Source organism: Erpetoichthys calabaricus, chromosome 3 (genome assembly GCF_900747795.2).
Source record: "Erpetoichthys calabaricus chromosome 3, fErpCal1.3, whole genome shotgun sequence".
In the NCBI taxonomy this organism is placed as follows: Eukaryota; Metazoa; Chordata; class Cladistia; order Polypteriformes; family Polypteridae; genus Erpetoichthys; species Erpetoichthys calabaricus.
The window spans coordinates 239,429,039-239,455,938 of NC_041396.2; the positions used below are offsets into that span (position 1 = coordinate 239,429,039).

At 35.8% G+C, this 26,900-nt stretch overlaps 2 protein-coding genes across 2 annotated transcripts; both read right to left on the reverse strand.

Moving 5' to 3' along the window:
* Nucleotides 1–1,317: 1,317 nt before the first annotated feature.
* On the reverse strand, nt 1,318–2,340 carry LOC114649474 (trace amine-associated receptor 4-like). Its single transcript, XM_028798963.1, has one exon. The coding sequence runs from the start codon at nt 2,338–2,340 to the stop codon at nt 1,318–1,320; it is 1,023 nt and encodes a 340-aa protein (XP_028654796.1).
* A 17,730-nt stretch (nt 2,341–20,070) lies between these two features.
* LOC114647562 (trace amine-associated receptor 8a-like) lies at nt 20,071–21,150 on the reverse strand. Its single transcript, XM_028796182.2, has one exon. It carries the CDS (start codon nt 21,103–21,105, stop codon nt 20,071–20,073), a length of 1,035 nt encoding a protein of 344 aa, XP_028652015.1. The 5' UTR covers nt 21,106–21,150.
* Nucleotides 21,151–26,900: the final 5,750 nt, after the last annotated feature.

Sequence of the window (26,900 nt, forward strand, 5' to 3'; positions counted from 1 at the left end):
GACCCGAATAAGCAGTGTGTACTGTACCTGTATGGTTTTTAAGGGGGTAAAATAATTAAGTGTATTAGAACAGATTATATTGAGAAACCATGTCATCTGGCTGGAACAGATCAAAAAAGTCTAAGAAGAGGTTTGTATTGACAGGCAAATTGCAAACAGATACCTAATATTATGAAAGGATATAGTAGTTTTCTCCCAGGTTTTAGGAAAGAACAAACAAAAGTCACATTATGCATGTTCATGATCAATTTAATCTTTGACAAGACTTAAGGTTGATGTGCACATCAGTAAAGAGCATGAAATGTTGTCAAGCTAACAGTGAAATGTTAGGTACAACTATGCATAGAAGTGGAACAGTAAAGTAGAAGACTGGCATGGATTTATTCAGAAAAAAAGAAACCCATATGACTTGAGAGTCATTCAAAATGATAGTGTGAGTAGATGGAGATCACAAAAAGATGGTAAGTCCTTTCAAAGTGAAGTGTTCACAAGAGGTGCTTAAAAATATGACCAGAAAATCATTGGAGAGTGATAGAACCATAAATTAAATTCCCAAGTCTTAGCTGGTGGTGGAAAAAGTGTCCCCTGTGGAACAGGTGAGATTCCATTATGTAATATGGAGAGAAGGTATTCTAAATGTTTCAATGGGTGGCTGACAATTTAGTTGTGTTTAGGAAGTTAGATTTATATGGATACCTGAAGCAGGATCCAAAGACTTTACTGAAATTTCAGGTATACAGCATATTGCACATTGGTTATACGTATATTTTCAGTAAACTTTAAAGTAACAAGGTTAGATGAAAAGGACAAAACAAAGAAAATAATACAAAATAAAATAAGTAACACTTTACTTTTAGTACTGTCAAAATGCATCTATTCCTCATATACTGTTATAACAAGACATTAACAAAGGCTTCTTTTGGTCTTAATAAAAATTTCTAAGCATCATTAAAGTGCTTTTTATCTCTGTACTGTGCTTTACTAAAATAACTTCACTTTGGAATAATCAGAGGAGGGTTAAACGAGGCAAATTTCTTTATATATTGCATACTTCAGTGTAAGATGTGCGACCCCTTGATAGTCACAAGAAATTTTACCAGCGTATCAAACTCTCTTCACATGCCACATTGTGTATAGATGAAACAACTTTGTAGTTGAATAAAGACCAAAGGAAGCCTTTGTTAAGGTTTTGTTCATAATAGTATTTGAGTAATACAGTAGATGTACTATCATAAAATATTTCCCATTTGTTTTCTTCATTTCTTAAATTTAACATACAAATCTAAAATATACATTCACTGAAGACAATTTCACATTTCAGTCACTATACAATTGAATATTAGATGAATTAGAACAAAATATTTTGCATGTAATTATAAGTTTTAGTGCCTTTCGAAACCAAGGGTAGAAGAAAGCATATATTAACGGATTAAATGCAGAATTAATATACCCTAACCAGATTAGACTATCAAATACAGTAGACGGAGTTGAAAAATTGACATAAGCATCCACAGCTGTGTCAGTAAAGTAAGGTAACCAACATAATAAAAAAACTCCCATAACTATTCCAAGTGTTTTAGCAGCTTTTTGTTCTCTGTTTCTTTTAGATTCTTTGCTTTTATGTTCTTCCAAAGAGTTTATTTTCTCCTCCATAAGCTGTATTTTACTGGCCTGTTTTTTAGCAACTTTGAAAATGTGAACATATATTGCTATCATTACAAAACAAGGCCCAAAAAATACTATTGCATCAAGCAAAGCCCATAATTTGTTAAACAGAAGTAAGCAACCACCTTCACATGACAAAATGTCCACCAAATCTTTAAGACCTTCATCATTAGATTTGGTGTAAATTAAACTTAAACTATAGATAGCTGGTATGATCCATGCTGATGCAATGAACAGAGAAATTACATTATTGCTGATTTTGCTGGCATAATGAAGTGGATCACAGACTGCATAGTAACGATCAATTGAAATAAAACATAAATGAAAAATTGAAGTTGTACTAAGAAGCATGTCTATACAGGTATGTAATCTACACAAGAAGGGGCCCAAATACCAACAGGTTTCCACCATTCGTACCATACTAATGGGAAGTACAATTAATCCAAGCAGAAGGTCAGCAGTTGCTAAAGAAAGAACAAGAAAATTATTTGGTGAATGCAGCTGTTTAAAGTGAGAGATAGAAATAATTACAATGAGGTTTCCACAAATTGTGATCAGTACAGTTGAAACAAAAACAAAATATAAAACTACTCTAAGGCCAAGAGATCTGGAGACCTTAATGCAAGACTTGTTCACATTTTCAAAGCAATATTCCAGAGCTTCCATGATCACCATGGTTGAGTTCATTCTTTCATACAGCTTCCAGATGTTTTAGGGTATTATTCCCACTCTAATTCTATAAAAAAAAATGCACATTAATAATATATTTCTTATTTACTGATCCACTGATATTTCTTTTCTGTTAAGAAGGAAAACCATCCATTGCAATACTTAAGACATTTTATAATAAAAGTAAATTGTTATTTAATTTGCATTCTCCTGCTGTTAGTTACAACATAATAAAACTCCTATAGTTTTGGGTACTTTTTCCAAAATGTGTTTAAAAAAACTGTATTATCTATGTACTGTATGCACCGTATATATTGTTAATGGATATGTTATCCATCTTCTCCATTGTCATTGCTCCTTAGTCAGACAGTGTCTAAAGGAATTAAGCTGTCAACAAGAACATCACAAGTCATTGCCAGTTGTTCTCTTTGTCATATTTAAGAGATTTTTTTACACAACTATAAAGCACCATGAGATTGTTTTCACCGATAAAGGGTGCTGTAAAAAATAAAGTTAGTTTGATTTTTATTATAATTTTAAGGAATATTTAGCTATTGCTAAAAGAAAATTATAATTCTTTTGCAATTCATAATGTAATAATAATTCAAATGTAAAACATTACATTGAACATTATATGCTGTTTTAAACCATTTAATCCTTGAAGTTTAATTGGTTTTAATGATAATGTGCAGGGGTTAGTTCTATTTTGTCATGAATTCAGCATTCTACTTTCAAATTTCATGATTGGTCTTCCTCTGTGTGACTCTCCTCCATGTCAGTGTGGAGCTTTTATTTATGTACTTCGCTTTTTCTCCTGCATCCCTAATGGCTTTTGTATTAAACTATTCCCAGTATGGAAGCACATGTGTGAGTGAACCCTGGGTTGGACTCGCACCCTGCTTTGCACTCAGTGCTGCTGGAATAGGCATTGGTTGCTCACAACTTTGCATTAGTTTAAGTAAATTTGAGAATATTATGTCATTTATATGATAAATACACTTAAGTAAATAAGTCACAGTTAACAGCTGCTATTAAACAGAAGCCTTTTTAAAGTTGCCTTTATGCCCTATGCTCATTCCTAGCCTCAAATTACATTTAAGTGGGCTGAGTGTGCGGGTGAGTATATATTATTTTCCCCATGTTATTCTTCCTGCAATAATTTGTCCCTCAGTATAAAGGGCAAACCAATTCCTTTGAAAAATCAGCTAAGGTAATTTTCGGTACTTCCAGCTTGAAATAAAAATTAAAGTGGACTCAAAGACAAAGCTTAAATAAACCAGTTTTAAATTTCACCATAAGCAATTTGAACAGTGAACAGTTTGGATAAAATTCTTGTCACAATTCCATAATGGAAGAGAAAATGAAATATTTAAATAACAATGATAATAATACCCTTTAGTTATGCAGTATGGCACATTTACACATTTGAAAGACTCAAAGCACTTAAATGTTTGGTCAGTAATGTAAAGCAGAGTCACACATGCATATAGTAGCCTAAAACCAGAACATTTTTCCAGTTATCATTATGTTTCGTCAAGTTTTTTTTCCATAGAACTGAAGTCCATATATTCATTATTCGCCATATTTAATCCCATTGAGACTGTCAGAAGCTGCAACCTTTCTCAGTGACATGGAGCGTGAGGTAAAATCACAATGGATGGGGCAGCAGCCCATTAGAAGTATCACTTGTATGGCATCAATATAATATTTCACATTAACCTAATATTTGTGCCTGTTGTTCAGAAAGTATAGTTATTCATAATTATTACTGATCTATTATTATCCAATAACATGTTAACATATACAGAAAGTATTTTTCTTTGATGTTTGACCAGCTGTGCTGTGCTCAGTCCCCAGTGACTCCCTGATTTCTGCCTTTATCAAGAAATAAATAAATAAGTCTATTTCCTAACATGAATAAAAGTTGTGGTTAGAAAGTGTTAATTATAACTATTCATCAAATTATAGAAATCTGTAAAACAGATTAAAGATTGTGCTACATTTTTTGGTAAATAAACACACAGTACTGTTAATTTCACTATTGTTTCAGGCCATATACAATGTATTTTAAAAAATAATGAAGCATGCTTTCTTTTATTCTTGAAGTCCTAACCAATATGTATTTATCAACTAGATTTGTAACAATAGCTACATCTGGATTTGGTGATACTTCAGTTTAGGTACTGCAAAAACGCATCTGTTACTCACACACCTATTTGTTATTATCTTTTTAAGTTTTAAACTATAGGATAGTTTCTTTGCAGCAAAATACATAATGTTTGTAAATAAAGTTGTATTAATAAAAAATGTGAATACCTACTAAAATAAAACTAATGTATTTTTGAGCTTAGATGTAACATTTGTTAAAAATGACATAAATCTGATGTAACTGCTATGTTATGAAATGCATTAAATATTCTGTTTAGTACAAGTAAGTTAGTGCTAAACGGTTTCCTATTCAAAAACATGTCTTGGAGTAGTAGAGGTCATCTGAGGTTTTGTTCCCATGTCATGGCTTTTATTAATTTTTGCATTTTGACCATTCTCTGTAAACTTGCTCATAATTTGAGACCTCAGTGTAACACAAATTAATAGGTGTAGCAGCATTCCACTCCTTTATCCCAAAATTTAAGGTTTATATTTGAACTTACTTTTACACAAACATTAATTTTAGATAAAAGCATGTGTCTTTTAATGCATTAGCATTCCCAATTGTTTTAATAAAAAAAACTTGCAAGTGAGATTCTGAAAATTTGTGTTAACCAACTAAACTATGCCATGTTTACAGCTGTAATTCTGAGCAACAATATCTTTAGAAACAGAAGGGTAAAATCTGGGACTTAGCACAGAATTAACACAAAATTATATTTGAAGATGACCCTACACTCATATTACTAACTTATTAGGAACATTAATAAATATACTGTATTCATTTTGAAACTATTATTGCAACTTTCATTTACTGTTTGCTAATACAATGAATAAGTAATTTTCAACCAAAATACTTTATCACATTGTAGTAAATTTTGAGTCTTTCCTTTTACTGTTGCTTTACTGATTATTGTGCTACTTTGGCTAGGAGAGGCAAATTTACCAAATCATAATCAGAAACATATATGTTATGACGTTATTATTTAAAAGTATCACCAAAAACAGAACACAATTAAATAATTAGAATAAAAAAATGGGTTTCCTTTACTTTGAAATTTTTTAAATTTAGAACAAAAACATGAAAAATAACCTTAAATATTTAACTTTAGGTTTTGCTTTCTGCTTTAAATACAAAGTTCTCACCTGTTTTCCTTGTTGGTTTTGTACAAATCTCTGTATGTAAGCAAGGATGTATCTGAAAGTACATTAATACATTAAACTAACAGCAGTCTATTATATGAATAACACCTGAGCAATAAGGGAATTCTTTAAAAATGATTGGTCAGATACATATGTGGGAAATTTTAATGAAGTACCTTGAGATTTTTTTGGCAAGACATAGTAAATTCTAATATATCTTTCCAATAGAGTTTATAAACAATTTTTATTCATATGCATTTTAATCTAATATCAGTGAAGCATTTTTCATTTTACTTGAAAAGAAAGACTTTGAGACACTATGCCTACAGACAATTATAATTTCCATTTTTTAAACTTTCACTGCATCTCTGTCTTTTTGAAAGAATATACTGTACAGTACACCCCCAAAATTCATGGGAGTTACGTTCCCAGAGCACCCGCGAATTGTGAAAAGCCGAGAATTTTGGATGTGGTTAAAAAAATGCCTATTTTTACAGTTTAAACCCTAAATATGCCCCAAAACACTTTGATTTAATTTCAAACTCAGCTTAATACATTACCTAAAAAAAAGAATGTAAAGGTAAACCTGTATACTGTACTGCTATGTCTCCCGCAGTGCTAGAATGTAAAATACCGATGTTATTGCTATATGTACTGTAGTTCATGCAAGCACGTTTTCATTGCCAGAAGCCTTAGAAGGTGCAGGGCGTTTCAACGGCATCTTGGGGCTTTAACCCTTAAACTGCCACATACTTGGGGGGTAATGCATCCCTGGATGCCAAATACGTTTTTGCTGCACTTTAAGTAAACGTAACAATTCACAAAGAAAAAGTGAAATTTTGATATTTTTCCATTCAAAGACCATCACAATTACTGCAACACTGATTATTTTTCACACTGCTAATGAACTGTAAAAGCTATTTAAAAAACTACTGGAACACTATGTACAAAGTGCAACTGACGCCATGGTTAAGTAAATCATCGAGCCAACTGCACTTGAAATGGCAGCACGCAAACACACAGAGGTAAACAATGATGCTGTCTCAATCCCAGAGACAGTGAAGCTGCAGTGTGTCACGCTTGGGTCAAAGAATTGCACAGAAACACAGGAGATTGTAGAGACGGGAACTTTATTAAAACAAACAAACGTCTCTTTCAGAAGTAAAACGTGCTCTGTATGCAGTTAGTTATCGATTAAACAATAGACAAACATCATAGGGGAGCACAACCCCCAACAGGACCAGAGGATGTCTGGGGCAGGAGAGAGAAACAAAGCAATCACCCAAAAAGGACAGGTGCTGTTCAGGCTTTTAAGTCAGCTCCTGCGTGCTCGCAAATGGCACTGGGAAACGACTATAGCTGGTTGTGGCAGTTTAAGGGTTCACAGGAACAAAACGGAAAACACAAGAACACTCAGCTGGAGATGCATCACAGTCAATCAGCAGCAAGGAGAAATGAATAACGCTGTAGCAGTCCGGTGCTGATAAGATTCACACCGTCGAGAAGACGGCGATTTATTTATTTTTATGGTGGGGATTCCAGGGACGCACCCAGCCTTGACCCGATCCGCACGCACTCACAAACAGAGACAAAAACAAAGCAATCTGGTAATAAATGAAAACAATGATACCACCCCTGTTCCCCTTACAGCGATTACACATTAAATACAACAAAGCACCAACAAAACACACACAGTAAATCATGAAAAACAGCAATGGATGAAATGTAATGATGAAAATAGATAGTCCACAGATCCGCACGTTGAATGGGGATGTAAAGATAGTCCTACCACTAGTTCCTGAAAAAGCGAAGACGGGTTCAGGAGCGCTTCTTTCTTTGCAGGATGGCCATGAATCCACTTATAGTCCTCATGTACACAAGCAGACAGCTGACAATGCAGACACCAAACACGAAACAATCCAGGACAAAATGAATAAGTACAGGTAACCCAACAGAAGGCAGGCAGAGAGACAGGAACTTTAAACACAAATTACAAAAACATTTTTTTTTGCTTTTGGTCACCGGCCCCCTTTGTAAAAGCCACGCTGACATCCTTTGACCCCAATAGCCCCAGCACCCTCAGCAGAAGACCAGTCAGAGCCAAATTCTATTGGCTACTTTCACCATCCCAAGCCGCGTTCCCACTACAGTTGCTTCCTGTTCTCTCTACATTACAGTATTGCCAAGAAAATAGCCATAAAAATTGCAGAGGATATTTGCGGTTTCCGCAAATAATTATTAGATGGGTTCTAAGGAAAAATCCGTGAATGACTGAGGCCTCGAAGTCCGAACCGCGACTTTGTGGGGGTCTACTGTAGTAGCATTTGGTTTATTATTAGCACTTAATTATATATTAAAAACAATCCTAAATCACAAATCAAACCTGTGCTCCTCCAAGAATATTTATTGCTTAGAAGGGCTTTCCTTCTCCAGCCACTCTGGAGTGGAAAAAGACAAACGTACAAAATCAATGAATAGGCACTGAAGATGAAATGATTTCTCCCTGCTGATTATCAAAAATTTAGGTTAAAACAGCTCAATGTTGTTCAGTGAAAAGGATGTTTAGAGTCAACAGCTTTCAATCTTTAATGAAATTGCTAAAAATAGTATAACCGAAGTAAACAAGAATCCAAGGAATCACACATTGCAATATCTTCAGTGAACAGAAATATTATTATGCTTTCATTTTAATCGTACTTTAAAAGCATTTTACAACCTACAAAATCCATCCATCCATCCATTTTCTAACCTGCTGAATCCGAACACAGGGTCACGGGGGTCTGCTGGAGCCAATCCCAGCCAACACAGGGCACAAGGCAGGAAACAATCCTGGGCAGGGTGCCAACCCACCGCAGGACACACACAAACACACCCACACACCAAGCACACACTAGGGCCAATTTAGAATTGCCAATCCACCTAACCTGCATGTCTTTGGACTGTGGGAGGAAACCGGAGTGCCCGGAGGAAACCCACACAGACACGGGGATAACATGCAAACTCCATGCAGGGAGGACCTGGGAAGCGAACCCAGGTCTCCTAACTGCGAGGCAGCAGCGCTACCACTGCGCCACCGTGCCACCACCTACAAAAGTAAAATCATAAAAATGTGTTAACAGAATGAATACACTGACATATATTTCTGTAAACTTTACTTGATGTCCTTCGTGGCTTAAAACATCAGCAACCACAAACATTGGGCCAATTCAGCCTATATATAGATAAGAAATTTGGCAGATAAGTTATGCATTCCATCCTAACTCTAGCTAAGACTGTATATGGGAAGTATTAATTAATTTACAATAAAATACATTTCCAAGGACCTACAGAATGAGTATGCTGGAGATTTCATCTATGTCCTTAAATCTCTGATTTATTTTAAATGCAAAAATTCCTACACTTCTATAACCTGTTCAAGTTTCTTTTTACAAATGGGTGATGAAAAACAGTTTGAATAGCACTTGCTTTATTGTCTCAGGCATCTTTACAGTGAAGACTACATATTTAGGTGCGAGTCTGGATGATCTTTGACTTTAGTAAGGCAACCCAGCCGGGACACCCTGAAGGACCGGAGGAGGGCTTACACCTCCCTCAGACCATGTGGGGGCAACCATCCTGGTGGCTATGGGGACCACGGGTACAGAGCTTTGAAGCTCAACCCTGTAGGGGCCAATGGTCACCACCAGGGGGTGCCCCAATGCCTTGGGAGCCCTGGACCTCAGCACTTCCGCCACACCCGGAAGTGCTGGGGAGAAGAGGATCAGGGACACCCGGAGTACTTCCGGGTGCAGAGCCGGTACTTCCGCAACACTGGGGAGTGCCGGCGGAAGCTCATCGGAAGACACCTGGAGCACATCCGGGTGTGGATAAAAGGGGCTGCCTCCCTCCATTCAGGGGCTGAAGTTGGGAGTGAAGAGAGGACAAGGTCTGGGAGGAGAGACGAGGAGGCAGCCTGAAGAAAGTAGGGCAATGTTGTTGGCCAGGACTTTGGGGTTGTGTGGCACTTGTTAAATAATAGTATGAAGAATAAACGTGTGTTGGGTGACTTAGACATGTCTGCCTGTCTGTGTTCGGGTCATCTTCCACAATATATATATATATATATATATATATATATATATATATATTGTCACAAAGTCGACACATAGTCATATAAATGTTTGGGGCAGTCATCCGTGTCATTGTTTTCCTGGCTGCAAAAGTTGCTTTCAAATGAAATAGTGCATTGATGTACATACAACCAAGTCCAAGACGGAACTGAGGGAATAGGGAAAAGGTGCAGGCTTTTAAAGGGGAAGACAGGAATTAAGGTCTTAGGGATCGGGCTCATGTTCTTCAGCCACTGGTTCAAGCCCGGACGTGACAATCATAGGGACCGGAGCTGGCAAGGTTTCCTTCCATAGGCTCGGTCCCGGAAGTGACGTCAAGAGAGCCAGGTGGAATCTCCCGTAAATGGTCTACAGCAGTGCTCCGCAACCGGTGTGCCACGGCACACTGGTGTGCCTTGAGCCGATACAGGTGTGCCGCGGTCAAATAAGACAATTTTCTAACTAAATAATATTTCAACGGTCCTCCTTAGAAACACAATAACGAGAATACGTGCAATGAAATATTTGCGTAAATAGCCTTTTAAAGGTTTCATAATTTTATGTGTCATTTCTCTGAAATAATAAATCCCATCGCCTGGCGCCTACGACGTACGCCCAACGTAGTCGCCAGACAACTGCGTAGTATGCTTTGATAGGCAGAGCGCTCCGTGCCCTCACCTAGATTCAATTCAAGCCAACGTATTAGTCGTGCTACGTCGCATTCACTCGTCTTGCGACAGTAGTTATCATTCATTACTATTAGTTGTATTGCTGAATTGTGTATGGTTAACGTTCTTCATGTGATTCATATTTAGTTTTATACCCCTTTAAATATGGATAAATTTTTACATGGAAAAGATTCGTCTTCACGTACAGATGATGAAGAACCCAGCACAAGTGTTGCAAAAAAAACAAAGAAGATTGTGAAAAGGAAGTACAACGAAGACTACATTCGATATGGATTCTAGTGGTGTGGTGACGAAACGGCTCCAAAGCCACAATGCATCATTTGCGGCGATCAGCTATCAAACGAGGCAATGGCACCCAGCAAACTAAATCGCCATCTAAATTCAAACCATCCCAGTTACGCCAAAAAAGACAAACAATATTTTCAGGGGCGCTTAGAACAAAATCAAAAACAGAAGCAATTTATGAAATCGGCCGTTACGGTTTCTGAATAGGCCTTAGAAGCTAGCTACCATGTTGCAAAATTAATTGCACGTCAGAAAAGACCACATACTATCGGCGAAACACTTATTAAACCAGCATGCATGGAAATTGTTCGACTTATGCTTGGGCCCAATGAAGTTAAGGAAGTGAATAAAGTTTCGTTGTCTGCCGATACTGTTAAAAGACGTATTTACGACATGTCAAGCGATATTTTAGGAACACTGATTAGAAAACTGATATTGGCTGAAAAATTTGCGCTTCAAATCGACGAATCAACCGATATTAAAAATAAAGCACAACTGATAGCTATTGTACGTTTCGTTGACGAGGACTTTATTAAAGAACATTATTTATTTTGTAAGGAGGTTCCAGAGCGAACTACCGGTGAAGAAATTTTCCGAGTAACCGATGATTTCTTCAAAATATATAATATTCAATGGAGCAATTGCATTGCTATTTGCACGGATGGCGCTGTGGCAATGACGGGTAGTAAAAAAGGTTTTGTCTCTTGTGTACAACAAAAAAATCCGATAATACAAATTACACTGCTGCATACATCGAGAAGCATTGATGGTCAAGAATTTGCCAGAGGAACTTTTGAACACGATGAATGAATGCATTAAAATCATAAACATAATTAAATCGAGAGCCCTAAATTCGCGAATCTTTGGAATACTCTGTGCAGAAATGGGAGCCGAATATGAATCCTTATTGTTTTATACTGAAGTTCGTTGGCTATCCCGAGGCAAAGTTTTGGCTAGATTGTTTGAGCTTCGCTACGAGGTGCATGAGTTTCTTTTAGATCAAAATATGCCCGAACTATACCAGCGCCTCCATGATGATTACTGGATAGCCAAACTTGCATACATGGCTGATATATTCGAGCATCTGAATGAACTTAATAAAAAAATGCAAGGACGGAATGAGAATATATTGACGTGCTCCGATAAATTACAGGGGTTCAAAAAAAAACTTGAACTTTGGCAGGAAGCGTTGCAAAAAGGATGTTTAGAAATGTACCAAAGGACCAACCATAGTACGACTGAAAACAAGCAATTAATTGTGGATTTGGCCCAACAACATTTAAGTATGCTTCAGCAGAAATTTGATCACTATTTTTATTCTATTAATACGGAACAATACGATTGGATTCGAAATCCTTTTGCAACCAATGCAATAAATTCTACGGAAGCTCTGTCACTGCAAATTCGAGAGGAATTTATAGAATTAAGTAATGACGGGACGTTAAAACTTCATTTCACCGAAGTTCCATTAGATGTTTTCTGGATTTCCGTTAAGAAAGAATATCCTCGTATTTCCGACAAGGCCATCCTAACACTACTTCCATTTTCGACGACATATTCATGTGAGCAAAGTTTTTCAACTCTTGTGTTAATTAAAAATGATAAGCGGTCATGCTTAAAAGATCTTGACCAAGAACTTCGGGTTGCGCTGTCAAATATTGAGCCGAATATAAAACTTTTGTGTTCGTTGAAACAAGCGCAGGTATCACATTAATCAGTCATTATGTTATAATAATTATTAAGATTGCATAAAAGTAAATATAGTATAGTTTTTATGTATGTATACTTATAATAAAAAATGAAAATTTATTGTAAAATTTGTGTATTAAATTAATATCTATATATCAGTGGCGTAGCTGGAGATCATGTTGCCCTAAAGCTGAAAAACAAATTGGAGTTCATGCTGTTGCCCCTAAATAGCTGGCGCTCGGAGAGAGAGAGAGAGAGGGGGGGGGGGGGGTTTGGGGGGGGTGTTGAAAAGAGATGTTTGGGGCACCTCAGTTTTTTTTCATCAGTTATATGACTACTATCCTAATAAACCTGATGCATGCGTTTGGAGCTCACACATTTTAAATGAGGACTCTATAATGAATTAGAACTTTTCTGAATATAATCTAATTGCTTTAATATTTTTAATATGGTACAAGAAGACCTTCTCTAATCTGGCATCAATGAAGCCTAACATTAGTGAAAATGGTAGATCACAGAAGGTTCACCTCTAAACAGTAGCTAAACACCTCATCACACCTTGAAAATATTATGTAAATCAGAACAAGTTGAATAATAAATGAAATAGAAACATTAAATGAAAGAGCAAGTGACTTTAAGTAATGTGCTATACTGTACAGGCATAGATAATATATGTATGATGCATACAGTTAAACAATAGCTAACCACCTCATCTCAACTTTAAAGTATCAGATAAATAAGTACAAGTTTAATATACCTGCTATTTATAGAAACAAAACATGAAAGGTAAGTGAAATTTTAATGAAGTAGCTAATCCACCATACATGCACAGGTAAGATTACAATGGGAGGATTATCTTACTCAGTAATAATGACAACTATCGAATAGCCATATCTTGTATTGGGTGTGTTGTGTAGTAGCAGCATCATGTAGTGCTGCGAAACGCAGTCTGGCTCTTCTTTGTCATTCCGCTGTGTAAATCGTGTTACACAAACATATAACTAGGGAATCCATTCCCGGGAATTCGGGAATACCGCATTTCATTCCCAGGAATCCCGGGGATGACACAGTGCATGGGCATCTCACATGTGAATGGTTTTAGAACGACCTACACTTACTTTTAATAAAACTACTGCAATATATTGACACAAATAAAAGACTAACCTTATCTACAAGCAGTTCATGCTGTCATATAAGTACATGTATCGTAGTTGCGGTAATAAGAGCGTAGAAAGCACAACGTCCTCTAAGGTGGCGCAGTGGTAGCGCTGCTGCTTTGCAGTAAGTAGACTGTGGAAGATTGTGGATTGTGGGTTGTGGACAGTTCCTCCCTGTGTGGATAGCGCTTTGAGTACTGAGAAAAGTGCTATATAAATGTAATGAATTATTATTATTATTAATATGTCTAGCGTGCGGTCATCCAGGGAAGAGCGCACCTTTGTGCAGAAATATGCCAGTCGCTGAGAAAGCACACTCTGCCTCCACTGAAGTAGGTGGCACAATCATCAGATACTGATACACTTGTTCTAAACAACGCCCGCGCTTGCCGTTGCTCTGAAACACCGCCAATTCAGCTTTTACTGATGAATCCAGTTTCTTGTCATCATTCTGTGATGGCAAGTTTCTTGGCACAGATAATGCGGGTGCAACAGACTGACGCATTGCAATTTCAAGTTGCTATTCAAAGCTGTTGTCTGATGAAGTGCAAGCTGCAGCAGTGGCACCACCTTAATTATTTTCAACTATACCTGTGTTATTTCTTGATCGATTTTTACACTTTTACACGCTATATATATGCGAGCTAAACACTAATTCCTGTTTTCCCGGGAATTACAGCAGTTTCAAAAATGTCCAGGAATCCCGGGCTCCAGGAATGGATTCCCTACATATAACTAGATTAAAGAAGAGAAACTTGGGACCCATATTGGATATAGAAAACTTACTTATGAACAGGATAAAATGCTAGGCCTATAAATGAATCCCCTTCAGCACTAAGGCTACTGCGGCAAAGGCACTTTGCCTATTTGAAATGTTAAAAGAAAAAGCTGCACCTAAATACAGTATGATGTGCACATTGCTGATAGCTCAAGATAGTTTAAGCACTTTAGGAAGCATTTGGAATTGCATAGTGTGAAAATGAGTAGTGTGACTGAAAGTGCGGATGCTAAGGCACCTGAAGAATTTGTTGAAAAACTGGACAAACTCACTAGTGATGAAGGATATTTGCCTGAATTAAATAGGCCTGCTTAATGATGTGAATTGCTTTAAAACTGTGTGCTCTGAGCCACATGTGGTCATTAAATGGTGCATACCTTTAAATGTATGAAAAAAAGAAGGTGGCACTTGCCTGTGTTTACAGGAGTGTGCCCACCAAAACATGTAGCGCAAACAAAGCAGAGTGTAATACGTGTGTGTGGTAGCCCATGAGTTTTGAAATTACTGTGGCCTGGGAAATTTTAAATCTATATTGGATTAGCGAAAGACCTGGATTATTGGGATGTGGATTAGTGAAGGTCTACCTGTATTAATAGTATTTCCTAACACTTCGCAGAAGCCACCCAAAGTTTCTGGATATCATAAATGGCCTGTACACTCTTATTGTGAGTGCTGTGCATAATGGAGGCACAACCTCTGCATTTTTCCCAGTTGATTCTGGGGTTCGTCAGGGATGTGTACTTGCTCTTTCTCTGTTCAATGCTTCCATGGACTGGGTATGGGTCAGGGTTGCAGGATCCAGAGGTAAAGAAAGTTCACTGATTTTAACTTTGCTGACGATGCTGAAATATTCGCAGAGTCAATGGAGGCTCTTATTGGGGCTATTGACAGACTGAGTGAGGAGTCTGAGTGTCTGGACTTGCGAATGTCCTGGATAAAAACCAAGATCTGGGCCTTTAATGACCTCTTGGACACAACCATCAGCAGTGTGTCTGTCTGCAAAGAGAATATCAACCTCGTTGAGGGGTTTATTTACCTCGGTAGCGTCATTCATGTCTCTGGTGAGTCTTCCTATGAAGTCAGTGGATACATTAGGAGAACAATGGGGTCATGAGATCGCTGGAAAGGTGTGTGTAGTGCTGCCAATATCTTTGAAAAGGATGAAGGTCCAAGTCTTTGGAGTCATGGTGCTTCCTGTTTTGCTATATGATTGCGAGACATGGACGCTATCCAGTGAGCCGAAACAAAGGCCTGACTCCTTTTGGTATTGTGTCTCTTCGGAGAATCCTTGGTTATCACTAGTCTGACTTTGTGCCAAATGTGCGGTTGATCATGGAGTCCCGAATGAAGCACATTACCTGCATTGTGAGGCAGCGTCAGTTATGACACTATGGCCATGTGGTGTGATCCCCTGAGGATGATCACAGGATCCTCATTGTTGAGGACCCGAGTGGATGGACCAGGCCAAGGGGACGCCTATGGAACACTTGTCTGCGGCAGATAGGTGGTCATTTCCTGGGGCCCGTGTGTATACCTGGGGGGATACCAACCAGGATCCCAAGCTATTTGTGGTGGGTGCAGCAAAGTGCCGTACCAGTGCTTCCCAACATGACCTGATATTTTGTGTCTTTTTTCCTCTTTTTTATGCTTGTGGCTCTATTTTGAAGAACAGCTTTGCTGTTACACACATGACTAGCATTGTGTTGCATTGTAATTGTATTGAAGACGGTGGCTTACATACCTCTGTTTTTAGACACACAACAACAACAACAAAAACATCTATTTATATAGCATATTTTCATGCAAACAATGTAGTGCTTTGCAAAATCAAATGTTTGATCTTTTCCTCTGTCCCTCTCTTGTTTTGTGGACTGTTTTTTCACCAAGCTCTTTTAAACCCTAATCTCTTGTCAAAATATTTTATTTTTATTTAGTTTTTGACCTTACCTTTCCCATCCAAGGTCACTATTTCGTACTTGGAAAAGCACATAAAAGTTTCAGTGGTATTTTTAAAATATTTTTCTGAAAATAAAGGATGCTTTCACCTCTTTATCAATATTAAAACACTCTTGAATTAGAAGTAGATTTCTCCATTATTGGGTTTAGAGCAATGCACTAATAACCTTCACCACTACTTTAAAAAAAAAATTTCCTTGAACAAAACTATGATGTAGATGTAGGAGATTGAAAAATATTCACCAATTTGCTTTAGAAACACTGAGAAATTAGCTTGAGGGTAATAAGTATCCATTTATCATTTATACTATTGCCATGGATTTATTTTAAATAAAGATAAGAAACAACTTTGAAAGAGTATTTAATCATCCTATAGACTCTGAAAAAGTAGGGAAACATAAGGTAAACAACTTAATGCATGGTCAGATATTCGTCATGTTTTAGGCAAGGCTGGCAGTGGTCCTTTGTTATGTATTAGCAATATATATATATATAGATAAACATATTTAAAATGTATCAAAAACTATATAAAAATTAATTTTAAAAATCCTTCACAAAGATTATTCAAATTTACTTTGTTCTAAAACAGCCAGGCACATACAGTACATTTCTAAATACTGCTAAAGGGATGTTTCTTTTTAAATGTTTTTGTGGTTTTAAAACAAGAGTTTTTGAATTTGAACTTTCATTATCATTGGTACCAAGCCTTTCTACATGTTAAACAATGGTAGTAGAATAACAGAACCTGTTTACTGCTGTAGCTTTTACCAAAATGTTGGTGGATCATAAATGCAAAGTTGCTTTTGACCGTAAGTAAGGGAATAAGGTGTGGCTGTCAATGAGAAATCTGTCTAAATGTTACTTTTCATCAAGCAGAGCAAACTGTATGGGTTATATTTAAACCTAATAAGCTGATTAATGTCAGGTGAAATGCCTTATCCCAGGGGTGGGCAAAGTCATTCCTGGAGGGCTGCAGTGGCCGCGGGTTTTTGTTCCAACCCAGTTGCTTAATTAGAAAACAATCCTTGCCAATAATTACATTTCATGGCTTGTTAGTGCTTTAACTCTGCTATGTCAAGTCATTCTCATATCCTAGTTTTTTTTTCCATTCTAAGGATATCATCCAAATACTTTGAAGTGTAAAATGGATGAGTAATTCTCAATCCTTCACTTTTTTCTCTTCTCTTTCCTTCCAAGTATTTAATTAAACCAAATAATGCACGATAAATACACACAGGTGTAAAGGGTAACAAGCAAAATGGATAACTGCTGGTTTCTTTTGTCATTTGCGTCTTATTGCTAATAAGTAGCAATTAAAAAATGAGAATGCAGCTGTTTCAGACTTAAATAAGCAATAAGGGTTCAAAATCTTAATGAGGGAGACAACTAAAATGAAGCAGAAGTGTTTCTAGAGCAATAAGTGCTTCTTATTAAGCAATTGGTTTGGAACAAAAACCTGCAGCCACTGCGGCCCTCCAGGAATGACTTTGCCCACCCTTGCCTTACCCTAAAGTCCTGTCAAGCACAGCAGGAATGTCATGTATTTATTTAAAGCTGAAAGGTGAAGCCAGGTTGAGTGTTTTGCATAGTTAAGAATATGGTCTGAAAAAAGGTAAAAGGGCATTGATTTGACACCACTTGATAAAACTTAAAAAGCAATTGATTAGCACTCCGTAAAATTTACATATAGAATTGTTATAAGAAATCTGTTTCAGTTTATGTATAAAGTGCATTATGGCATTTTTTTAATATATTTATTTGGAAATTACAATAGAACACAACCTAAAAAAGTGAAAATAACATAGCAAGTACTTCAAAGTATTCTTCACAAGTATCAGAATGTTATGATTGAGAAGAGTATTTGTTTTATTTCTCTTCTGATTCTGTATGGTACCAAATCTCCTAGTTTTTTTTTCCTTTTGATTTGGTTTTGACTTCCATTTTTATGCATGCCATTTTGTGAATTTTTTCAATAGTTAGAGTACTGCTATACATACATTTCACTGAGTGCTAATCAATTTCCTTTATTAACTAATTATTATAAGGAAATATAAAGAATTCTTTAAAGACAACTCATAATTGAAAACATCAAACAAGACTTTTGCAGATAATCTGTCCTCTATCTTACTTTAACTGGAAAAATAATATTGAGAACATGAACAATCTATAACGATCCTATACCCCTTTTTAGAGCAATTAGATGTAACTATAACTTGATTTACAAGAAGGTCAAAAATGAACACCCTTTTAAAAATTGACTCTTCAGAGACTAAAGCAGAAGGTGGCATTACAGTACATAAATTTTAGTTCTGTTACTGTGCTGTACAATAAAATGTTGCAAATCAACAGAAGTACACAAATTTAACTGCTGTTAGTTAAAGATAGGAAAAACTGATCTTAATTTTGTGTTCACTCTTTTTTTAATTTAACAGAAACCCAAAAATTGAAATAATAATAATAAAGATCTTGAACCATCGTAGGACGCTTAAGGCAGAGAAACTCAAATCTCTTGTCCCTATCCATGAAGAAGACTGATTTCAACCTTCTCTAACTATGTAGTATTTAATCTATAGAAGAACGGACTGTAGAAATCTCTATATTGATAAAGCACTTTCACACTTTAATTCCAAATGTTATCTTCCAATGACTTCTTTTTTCTTCTTTATTCTTAAAGGCATCCTCTCCTACTTCCCTTGTCTTTGACTTATATCTATCCCTGATGTGATGACTCACTTTACTTATCATTGAACTAGCACAGAGTTACATAAATAAATGCAGTATATTTTACAGCTCTTCTCACAAGAGCTTATCAGCAGAGATACTTCAGAAAAAATAGGCATAACAGCATCCCTATTTGATGACACTCTTTTTCTTTTGTTTTGTTTTCTTTTACTTAGAAGAAACGGAGGTCCTGGGTTGCCATCTAGGCAAAACCTATGCTTATTTGAGTCAGACACAATCACAGCAATGTTCTAAATGGATTAAAAAGGGAAAGTTTGGTGACTTGTACAAAGCACTAAATTCTGAAAGAGAACCAAACACAACATTTTGTAATGCACAATACAAAATTAGTTTATCTAAGAATCACAACATTACAGAATTATATTTTTTATTAGTTTAATATTAGTAGTGACTTGCTACTTGAACTTTCCAAATACAACTGAAAAAGATTCTGTCAAGCTTTTACAAACCCCATTTCTTGAATATTAGCTTTGACAGGACAAAGGGTGTGGTATGTTGCTCAGCTAGAAATGTAGAATGTTGGACGCAAAAATGCATTGAAGTGGAACTGGCACTGGTTATTCTGAAAAACATTTTAACAAATTTGAGAATCATTCATATTGACAGATTGGGTACATGGAGTCCCCAAGAAGAAGATAAGTTATTTAAATGAGAAGTGTGAACAAGAAAGGGTTACAAATGCATGTGGAAACTATCAGGAATTTTAAGTGAAATTCTCCAAGCTAGCCAGTGGTGGCAAAGTGTTACAATGGCACATGTGACATTCTGCTACTGTATGTGACATTGAGAGAGGTGAATGGATGGCCCATCATTTAGTTGTCTTTAGGAAGGTATATGTATATTAATACCTAAGGCCAGACTTGAGGGATAGAAATAATTTAATAAAATATTGGGTAAGCAGCATATTGTGTACTTCTGGCAAATATATTTTTAATAAACTTTAAAGTGACATGCTAGAAATAAAACACACAAATATTACAACATGAAGTGTTCCCATTTCTTATTTTCATTTTTTTATTTATATAAACATCTTAAATATATATTAAATGGAATCACAAATTTCAATCACTATACAACTGAATATTAGATGAATTGGAAGAAAATATTTTGCATGTAACTATAAGTTTTAGTGCCTTTCGAAACCAAGGATAGAAGAAAGCATATATTAACGGATTAAATGCAGAATTAATATAACCTAACCAGATTAGACCATCAAATACAACTGATGGAGTTGAAAAACTGACATAGGCATCCACAGCGGTGTCAGTAAAGTAAGGTACCCAACATATTAAAAAAACTCCCATAACTATTCCAAGTGTTTTAGCAGCTTTTTGTTCTCTGTTTCTTTTAGATTCTTTGCTTTTACATTCTTCCAAAGAGTTTATTTTCTCCTCCATACGCTGTATTTTACAGGCCTGTTTTTTAGCAACTTTGAAAATGTATGCATATATTGCTATCATTACAAAACAAGGTCCAAAAAATGTCACTGCATCAAGCAAAGCCCATAATTTATTAAACAGGAGTAGGCAACCACCTTCACATGACAAAATGTTCACCAAATCTTCGAGACCTTGGTCATTAGATTTGGTGTAAATTAAACTTAAACTATAAATAGCTGGTAAGATCCACGCTAATGCAATGAACAGACAAATGACATTAGTGTTGATTTTGTTGGCATAATGAAGTGGATCACAGACTGCATAGTAACGATCAATTGAAATAAAACATAAATGAAATATTGAAGCTGTACAAAGAAGCATATCTATACAAGTGTGTAATCTACAAAAGAAGGGACCCAGATACCAACAGGTTTCCACCATTCGTACCATACTAAAGGGAAGTACAATTAATCCAAGCAGAAGGTCAGCAGTTGCTAAAGAAAGAACAAGAAAATTATTTGGTGAATGTAGCTGTTTAAAGTGAGAGATGGAAATAATTACAATGAGGTTTCCACAAATTGTGATCAGTACAGTTGAAACAAAAACAAAATATAAAATTACTCTAAGGCCAAGAGATCTGGAGGCTTTAATGCAAGACTTGTTCACATTTTCGAAGCAATATTCCAGAGCTTCCATGATTATCATGGTTGAGTTCATTCTTTCATACAGCTTCCAGATGTTTTAGGGTATTAATCCCACTCTAATTCTATAAGAAAAAAATGATATATTTCTTATTTAATGATCCACTGATCGTTCTTCTCTGTTAAGAATGGTAACCAGCCAGTCTTGTCTTTGCCATTTTGCAATAAAAGTACATTTTTATTTCTTTCTTTATAATTTGGCTTCTCCTCCTGCAAGTCACAACATACTAAAATGCCAATACTTTATGAAATTTTTTCAACAAAAAATGCATTATATATATGTATGTACTGTATATATTATGAATAGATGTTTTATCTATCTTCTCTCATAAGATCTAAAACCTAATCCCTCTAGGCACTACCAACAAGAAAGATAATTTAGTATAACCATTTGAGCAGGTGGTGCAATGGTAGTGCTGCTGCCTCACATTAAGGAGATCATGGGTTTGTGTACCGGCTCCTCCCTGCACAGTGCACAAAGCGCATCGAGTAGTGAGAAAAGCACTCTATAAATGTAAAGAATTATTATTATGTTTAATTGTGAAAGAAATTTGATGTATCGACTAAACTGACAGTTTGCAAATGTAAGTCTTTAACCTCAGTCTTTACCAGTCATTCACCGACTCACACTAACTTTGGAGTTGCGTTTACCGTTGAAGGCTGCTATTAGTTTTTTATTATGATGTTAAGGAATATTTCCCTATTACTTCCAGAAAGTTATATTTTTCTTTATTTGTAATTACTTGTTTTCTTGTTCTAACTTGGTTTGAACATAAAAGGTTTTAGTCATAATGTATGTAGTGAGAAGTGAAGCACAATTATACCTTTAATTGGCTAACTGAACAGTTTACGATATTTAAGCTTTTGAGGCAGCTCAGGCCCTTTCTTACTTCACCTTGCCTACTAATACAATCATAATACAGTAATGATTCAAATATCACACATTACATTAACAGTTGTATATTGTTTGAAATATATTTTTCAGTATTGAGGTTTAATTTATTATTTTGACAGTTTAGGGGTTAGTGCTGTTTTTTCATGAATTCTGCATTCTGGGCTTGATTATGATGCCTGGTCATCCTCTACGACTGTTCTCTCCATGTCTTTATGGGGATTTTGTTCACATACTCTCATTTTTCTCAAACATAGCTAAGGGTACATGTGTTAGGTTAACTCTATACATTTTTCCCAGTGTAGTATCGTTTGTTGTGTATCACAAATACAAATTGTAGATGAAACCTAATTTTTTTCCTATTATCATTACTTATTGTCAGATTTTACTTATAGAACCTAAATCTACATATCCATTTGACCCTGTTTAATTCAATTAGGCATGTTTGAGGCTGCAGCCTTCCTCAGCAATACTGAGCACAGAGTTAAAATAACCTGGATGTGGTAATAGCCCTTCACAAGGGCCACTTTTATGGCATCAGTTTAAAGTTCAACAATAACCTACAATTCATGTCTATTCTTCAGAATGGATATTTATTAACACTTATTTTTGATTTCCTCATATTGTTTAATGATATGGCACCATGTATAGAAATCTGATACTGGTTTGAGAAAATAAGTGACTTTTGGTGTTTCTTTTGTTTGACCAGCTCTACATATACTGTTCAATTCATTGTGACAATTTATTTCTGTTGATTCAACAAAACAAAAATAGTAATATATTTTCCACTCCACTGGTTTGATAGTGTTAATTACAAGTAATTTATCAAATAAAAGAAATTAATAGAAATGATGTTTGGAAGAAAAATTGTGCCAGTAAATGCACAGTATCTTAATTTTACATATGTTTCACCCTGTACATTTAAAAAAATAATGTAATTAATTATGATTTTATTCAAATATAGAACTCTTCATTCAATATGTATCTATCAGTGTCATGGGTAACAAGGCTAAATATGGATTTTTTACACATTAGTATTGTTAGTTTTCAAATTAAGTAGCAAATTGTGATGCACATAACATGGTTCAGTATTTTGTCCAACTTTTGATTTTATGAAAAACAGATTTGAGGTATTGTGGTGGGCTGGCGCCCTGCCCAGGGTTTGTTTCCTGCCTTGCGCCCTGTGTTGGCTGGGATTGGCTCCAGCAGAACCCTGTGACCCTGTAATTAGGATATAGCGGGTAGGACAATGGATGGATGGATGGATTTGAGGTATCTATACTTATACATCATCTTATTTTCTAAATATATTTCCTATTTCTTTTAAAAAGAAAACGCTTTAAACTATATAATAATTATTTGTAGTTTGTTTTTGCTTTTACTTTCATAGTAATTGGTACAGTATGTATATCTTGTTTGGCTAATGTAAAATACACAATATTGTAATGGTATAATAATTTATTATGTCATATCTATTCAAAGAGTTGGATTTTTTGTTAACAATGTTAATACCTACCAGTTTAACACAAATTTAATTATTTTTCACTATTCATTTTATATTTGCTGTAGATGAGAAAATTAAAATACTACAGATCTGTTTCACATACTACATAATCAAATGCAGTAAATAACATTTTTTGTACAAACAAATCAGTGATAAACTGTTTCTCATTCAAATAATAATATTAGAATAGTAAAGGTTATTTGAGGTTTTGTTCAAATGTCATAATTATTGTTAATTTTTGACCATTTTTCATAAACTTGCAACAATTTAAGATGCTTTCAGTTCTCGGTGCAACACACTTCAGCCCCAGCTACACTGCCCTTTATTACAAAAAGTAAGGTTTCATGTTTGCATTTACTTAAACATACTATAGATAAAATCAGCTGTCTATTATTAAATTTGAATTCCCTATTACTGCAAATAAAAGTGGAATGCTGAGGACTTGTTACAACAAACTAAAAAGTGCCATGTTTACAGAGATAATTTGGACTAAACTTTTTTTAGAAACAGAAAGGTAAGAATTTAAGACTTATCAGCTGAGTGCTACTTTCCACTTTTAAATCATTTTTCAATATGTATCTTCATCCATAACATCAGAACCTGCAGTCCTACTAGTAGCTCATTTTAAACAGTAATGCATACGTTTTAAAACTGTTATTGCAAGTTATTTATTTTGTGCTAACAAAATGAGCAATTGTCAACCAAAACACTTTAAGTTGTCACATTGTAATGTATTTTAGGATATTCTTTTCTGTTGCTTTACTCATGATTGAGCTGTTTTGGCTACTTCATGCACATTGACCAAATCATGATCAGAAACATATGCATTATGATTCTACATAAAGCTAATTGTATATAGCATATACTTAGATTATTTTTTGTTAAAAAACAGAACACATAAAATTAGTTGGAATTAAAAATACTTTTTGTTTGATTTTGAAAGAAGCATAATTTGATACAAAAACACAAAACATATCTTAAATATATAACTTTAGACTCTAATTTACATTTTAAATTCTCACCTGTTTTCTTTGCTGGTTTTGTTCAAATCTCTTTATGTGGCAGGGATGTATCTACAAGTACTGTACTTTAAACTAACAGCAGTCTATTATATAAATAACACCTACGTAGCAAGGGAATTATGCTAAAGCCATTGATTGCATCCATGCACAAGACATTTTAATCAACTACCAGGAGATTTTTTTGACAGAAACATTAAAGGCTAATATATTTTATACCAGTGAATCATTTTTGTTTATTTCTTTGAAAAATATGTAACAGAAATACGATTTTAAAGAGAAATTTTAAAATACTTTTTTGCATGCACTAAGCACTCTCCCAGTTTTCTGTCAACTCTCTCCTCTCTCTGGTCACAATTCATTCTTGTCGTGTTGACTCCTTTCCCAAACTAATATACTGACTTGAAGCTCATCAAGTCAATGAAAACGAGGTAGCTTTACTTCATAATTCAGAGGCTAGTTCTGGATAAATTCCTACATCCCCTTCCAGCTTCAGGGAAAGCCCCAGAATGTCATTAGCTCCCTTTGACAGCCTTATTTATTTCTGCATCACTGCGCCCCAATAAAACTGCAGTATGCTTGGAGGCTTAATAGCTACCAGACATTCAGCTGAATCCCACACTACCATGTGACGGGTTCCTGGTTTAAACAAGTGGTCTGAGAAATCTATCAAGTGCTAGATGGGCAATAAATGAGGGTGGTGTAACAAAGGACTACTGTATCTGTAGTGTGTTCAGGGCTTATAGTGTTCACTCCGGAGTGTCGATCAGGACACTGGCAAATGATACAGAGAATTCCACACAGCAGCTTAGAATGAAATTGAATTAATTTATTTTGAAGATATACACCTGTATTTGAATAGGTATATAGGTGTATGTGTGTGGTCTACAATAAAAAAAGAATACATAAAACTTATTGGTAAATTACACAAAGTCCACTAGATGGCAGTATTACTCAAATTAGGCACTAGCTTACCGGCAGTATAGAATCCAAATCAATAATGTAATCAGTACATAGTATTAACAAACTTATAGTAAAGTACATTGATGTAATACCAGAACTATTATTAATTATATTGCTGCATGTAACTAACATTAAGGCACATTCCCAACATATAAATACTAAACAGTACACTTAAACAATAAGGCATCCGGTCGCTGCTCTGTAGCAGACCTCTCAGTGCATCTCTCCGTGTTTTGTACCTGTTTTTTTGTTCTTAAATTGTGTAAAATTGTTTTCTTTTTATTTTCTTTTTCTTTTTACTAGTCTGCAAGTAGTTATTTCTTTAAAATGCTTAACAACATTTGCGAAAGTTTCTTATTTTTGATCGTTGTCACCTTTGGAATCCAACGAGACACTAACGCACTACCTGTGCAGGAAATCCCAGGTGTGTGGCCGGCGCTGTTCATTTACAGCCGGGATGCGTTGCTATCTATGAGACCAGCTACCAGTTACTCCCCGTGTATTACTAATATACCGGACGAATTAAAATCTTTGAAACCCAGAAAGCAAGGAAAAAGAGGTGGACTACGAGTACGTCTGAGACGGAGAAGTTTTAAAACACCTTTGCCAACCATTATCATGAGCAACGCACAGTCCTTGCGAAATAAACTGGACGAGCTGAGAGCATCTGCGCGATACCTCCACGAGTACCGTGAAAGCTGTCTGATGTGCTTTACGGAGACCTGGTTTAAGAATACAGACTCGGATACAGCAGTCGAAGTAGATGGATTTGTTTGCGTACGGCAAGACAGAAATCCAGCTTCTGGTAAGCAGACAGGTGGTGGGGTCTGCCTTTACATTAACAAAAGGTGGTGCAGGAATATCACTGAAAAAGAGCGCATCTGCACGCCAAATATTGAATTACTCACCGTCGGACTTCGTCCATACTATCTACCACGGGAGTTTAATCAGTTATTTGTGACAGTCGTTTACATTCCGCCGCATGCTGATGTGGGAGCTGCAGCTGAATCAATTCTTGAAACTGCTCATAAACTAGAAACCAAATCACCTGGTTCTTTTAAGATTGTGATGGGTGATTTTAATTTATGCAGTCTGGAGTCAGTATTACCAAATTATCATCAATATGTGAATATTAACACTAGAGGGGACAAAACTCTAGACAAGTGCTATGGAAATGTCTCTAACGCCTACATATCGCATCACAGAGCAGCCCTGGGTGCGTCTGACCACGTCGTTGTTCATCTTCTCCCGAAGTACAAACAGAAACTGAAACAAGAAAAACCAGCCATACGAACAACGCAAAACTGGTGCAAGGAAAGTGTAGAGGAACTGCAGGAATGCTTCTCCAGTACAAATTGGGATCTGCTGACATCCTCACAGTCACTGAATGAGGCCACCTATACTGTCAGCGAATATATTCAATTCTGTGAGTC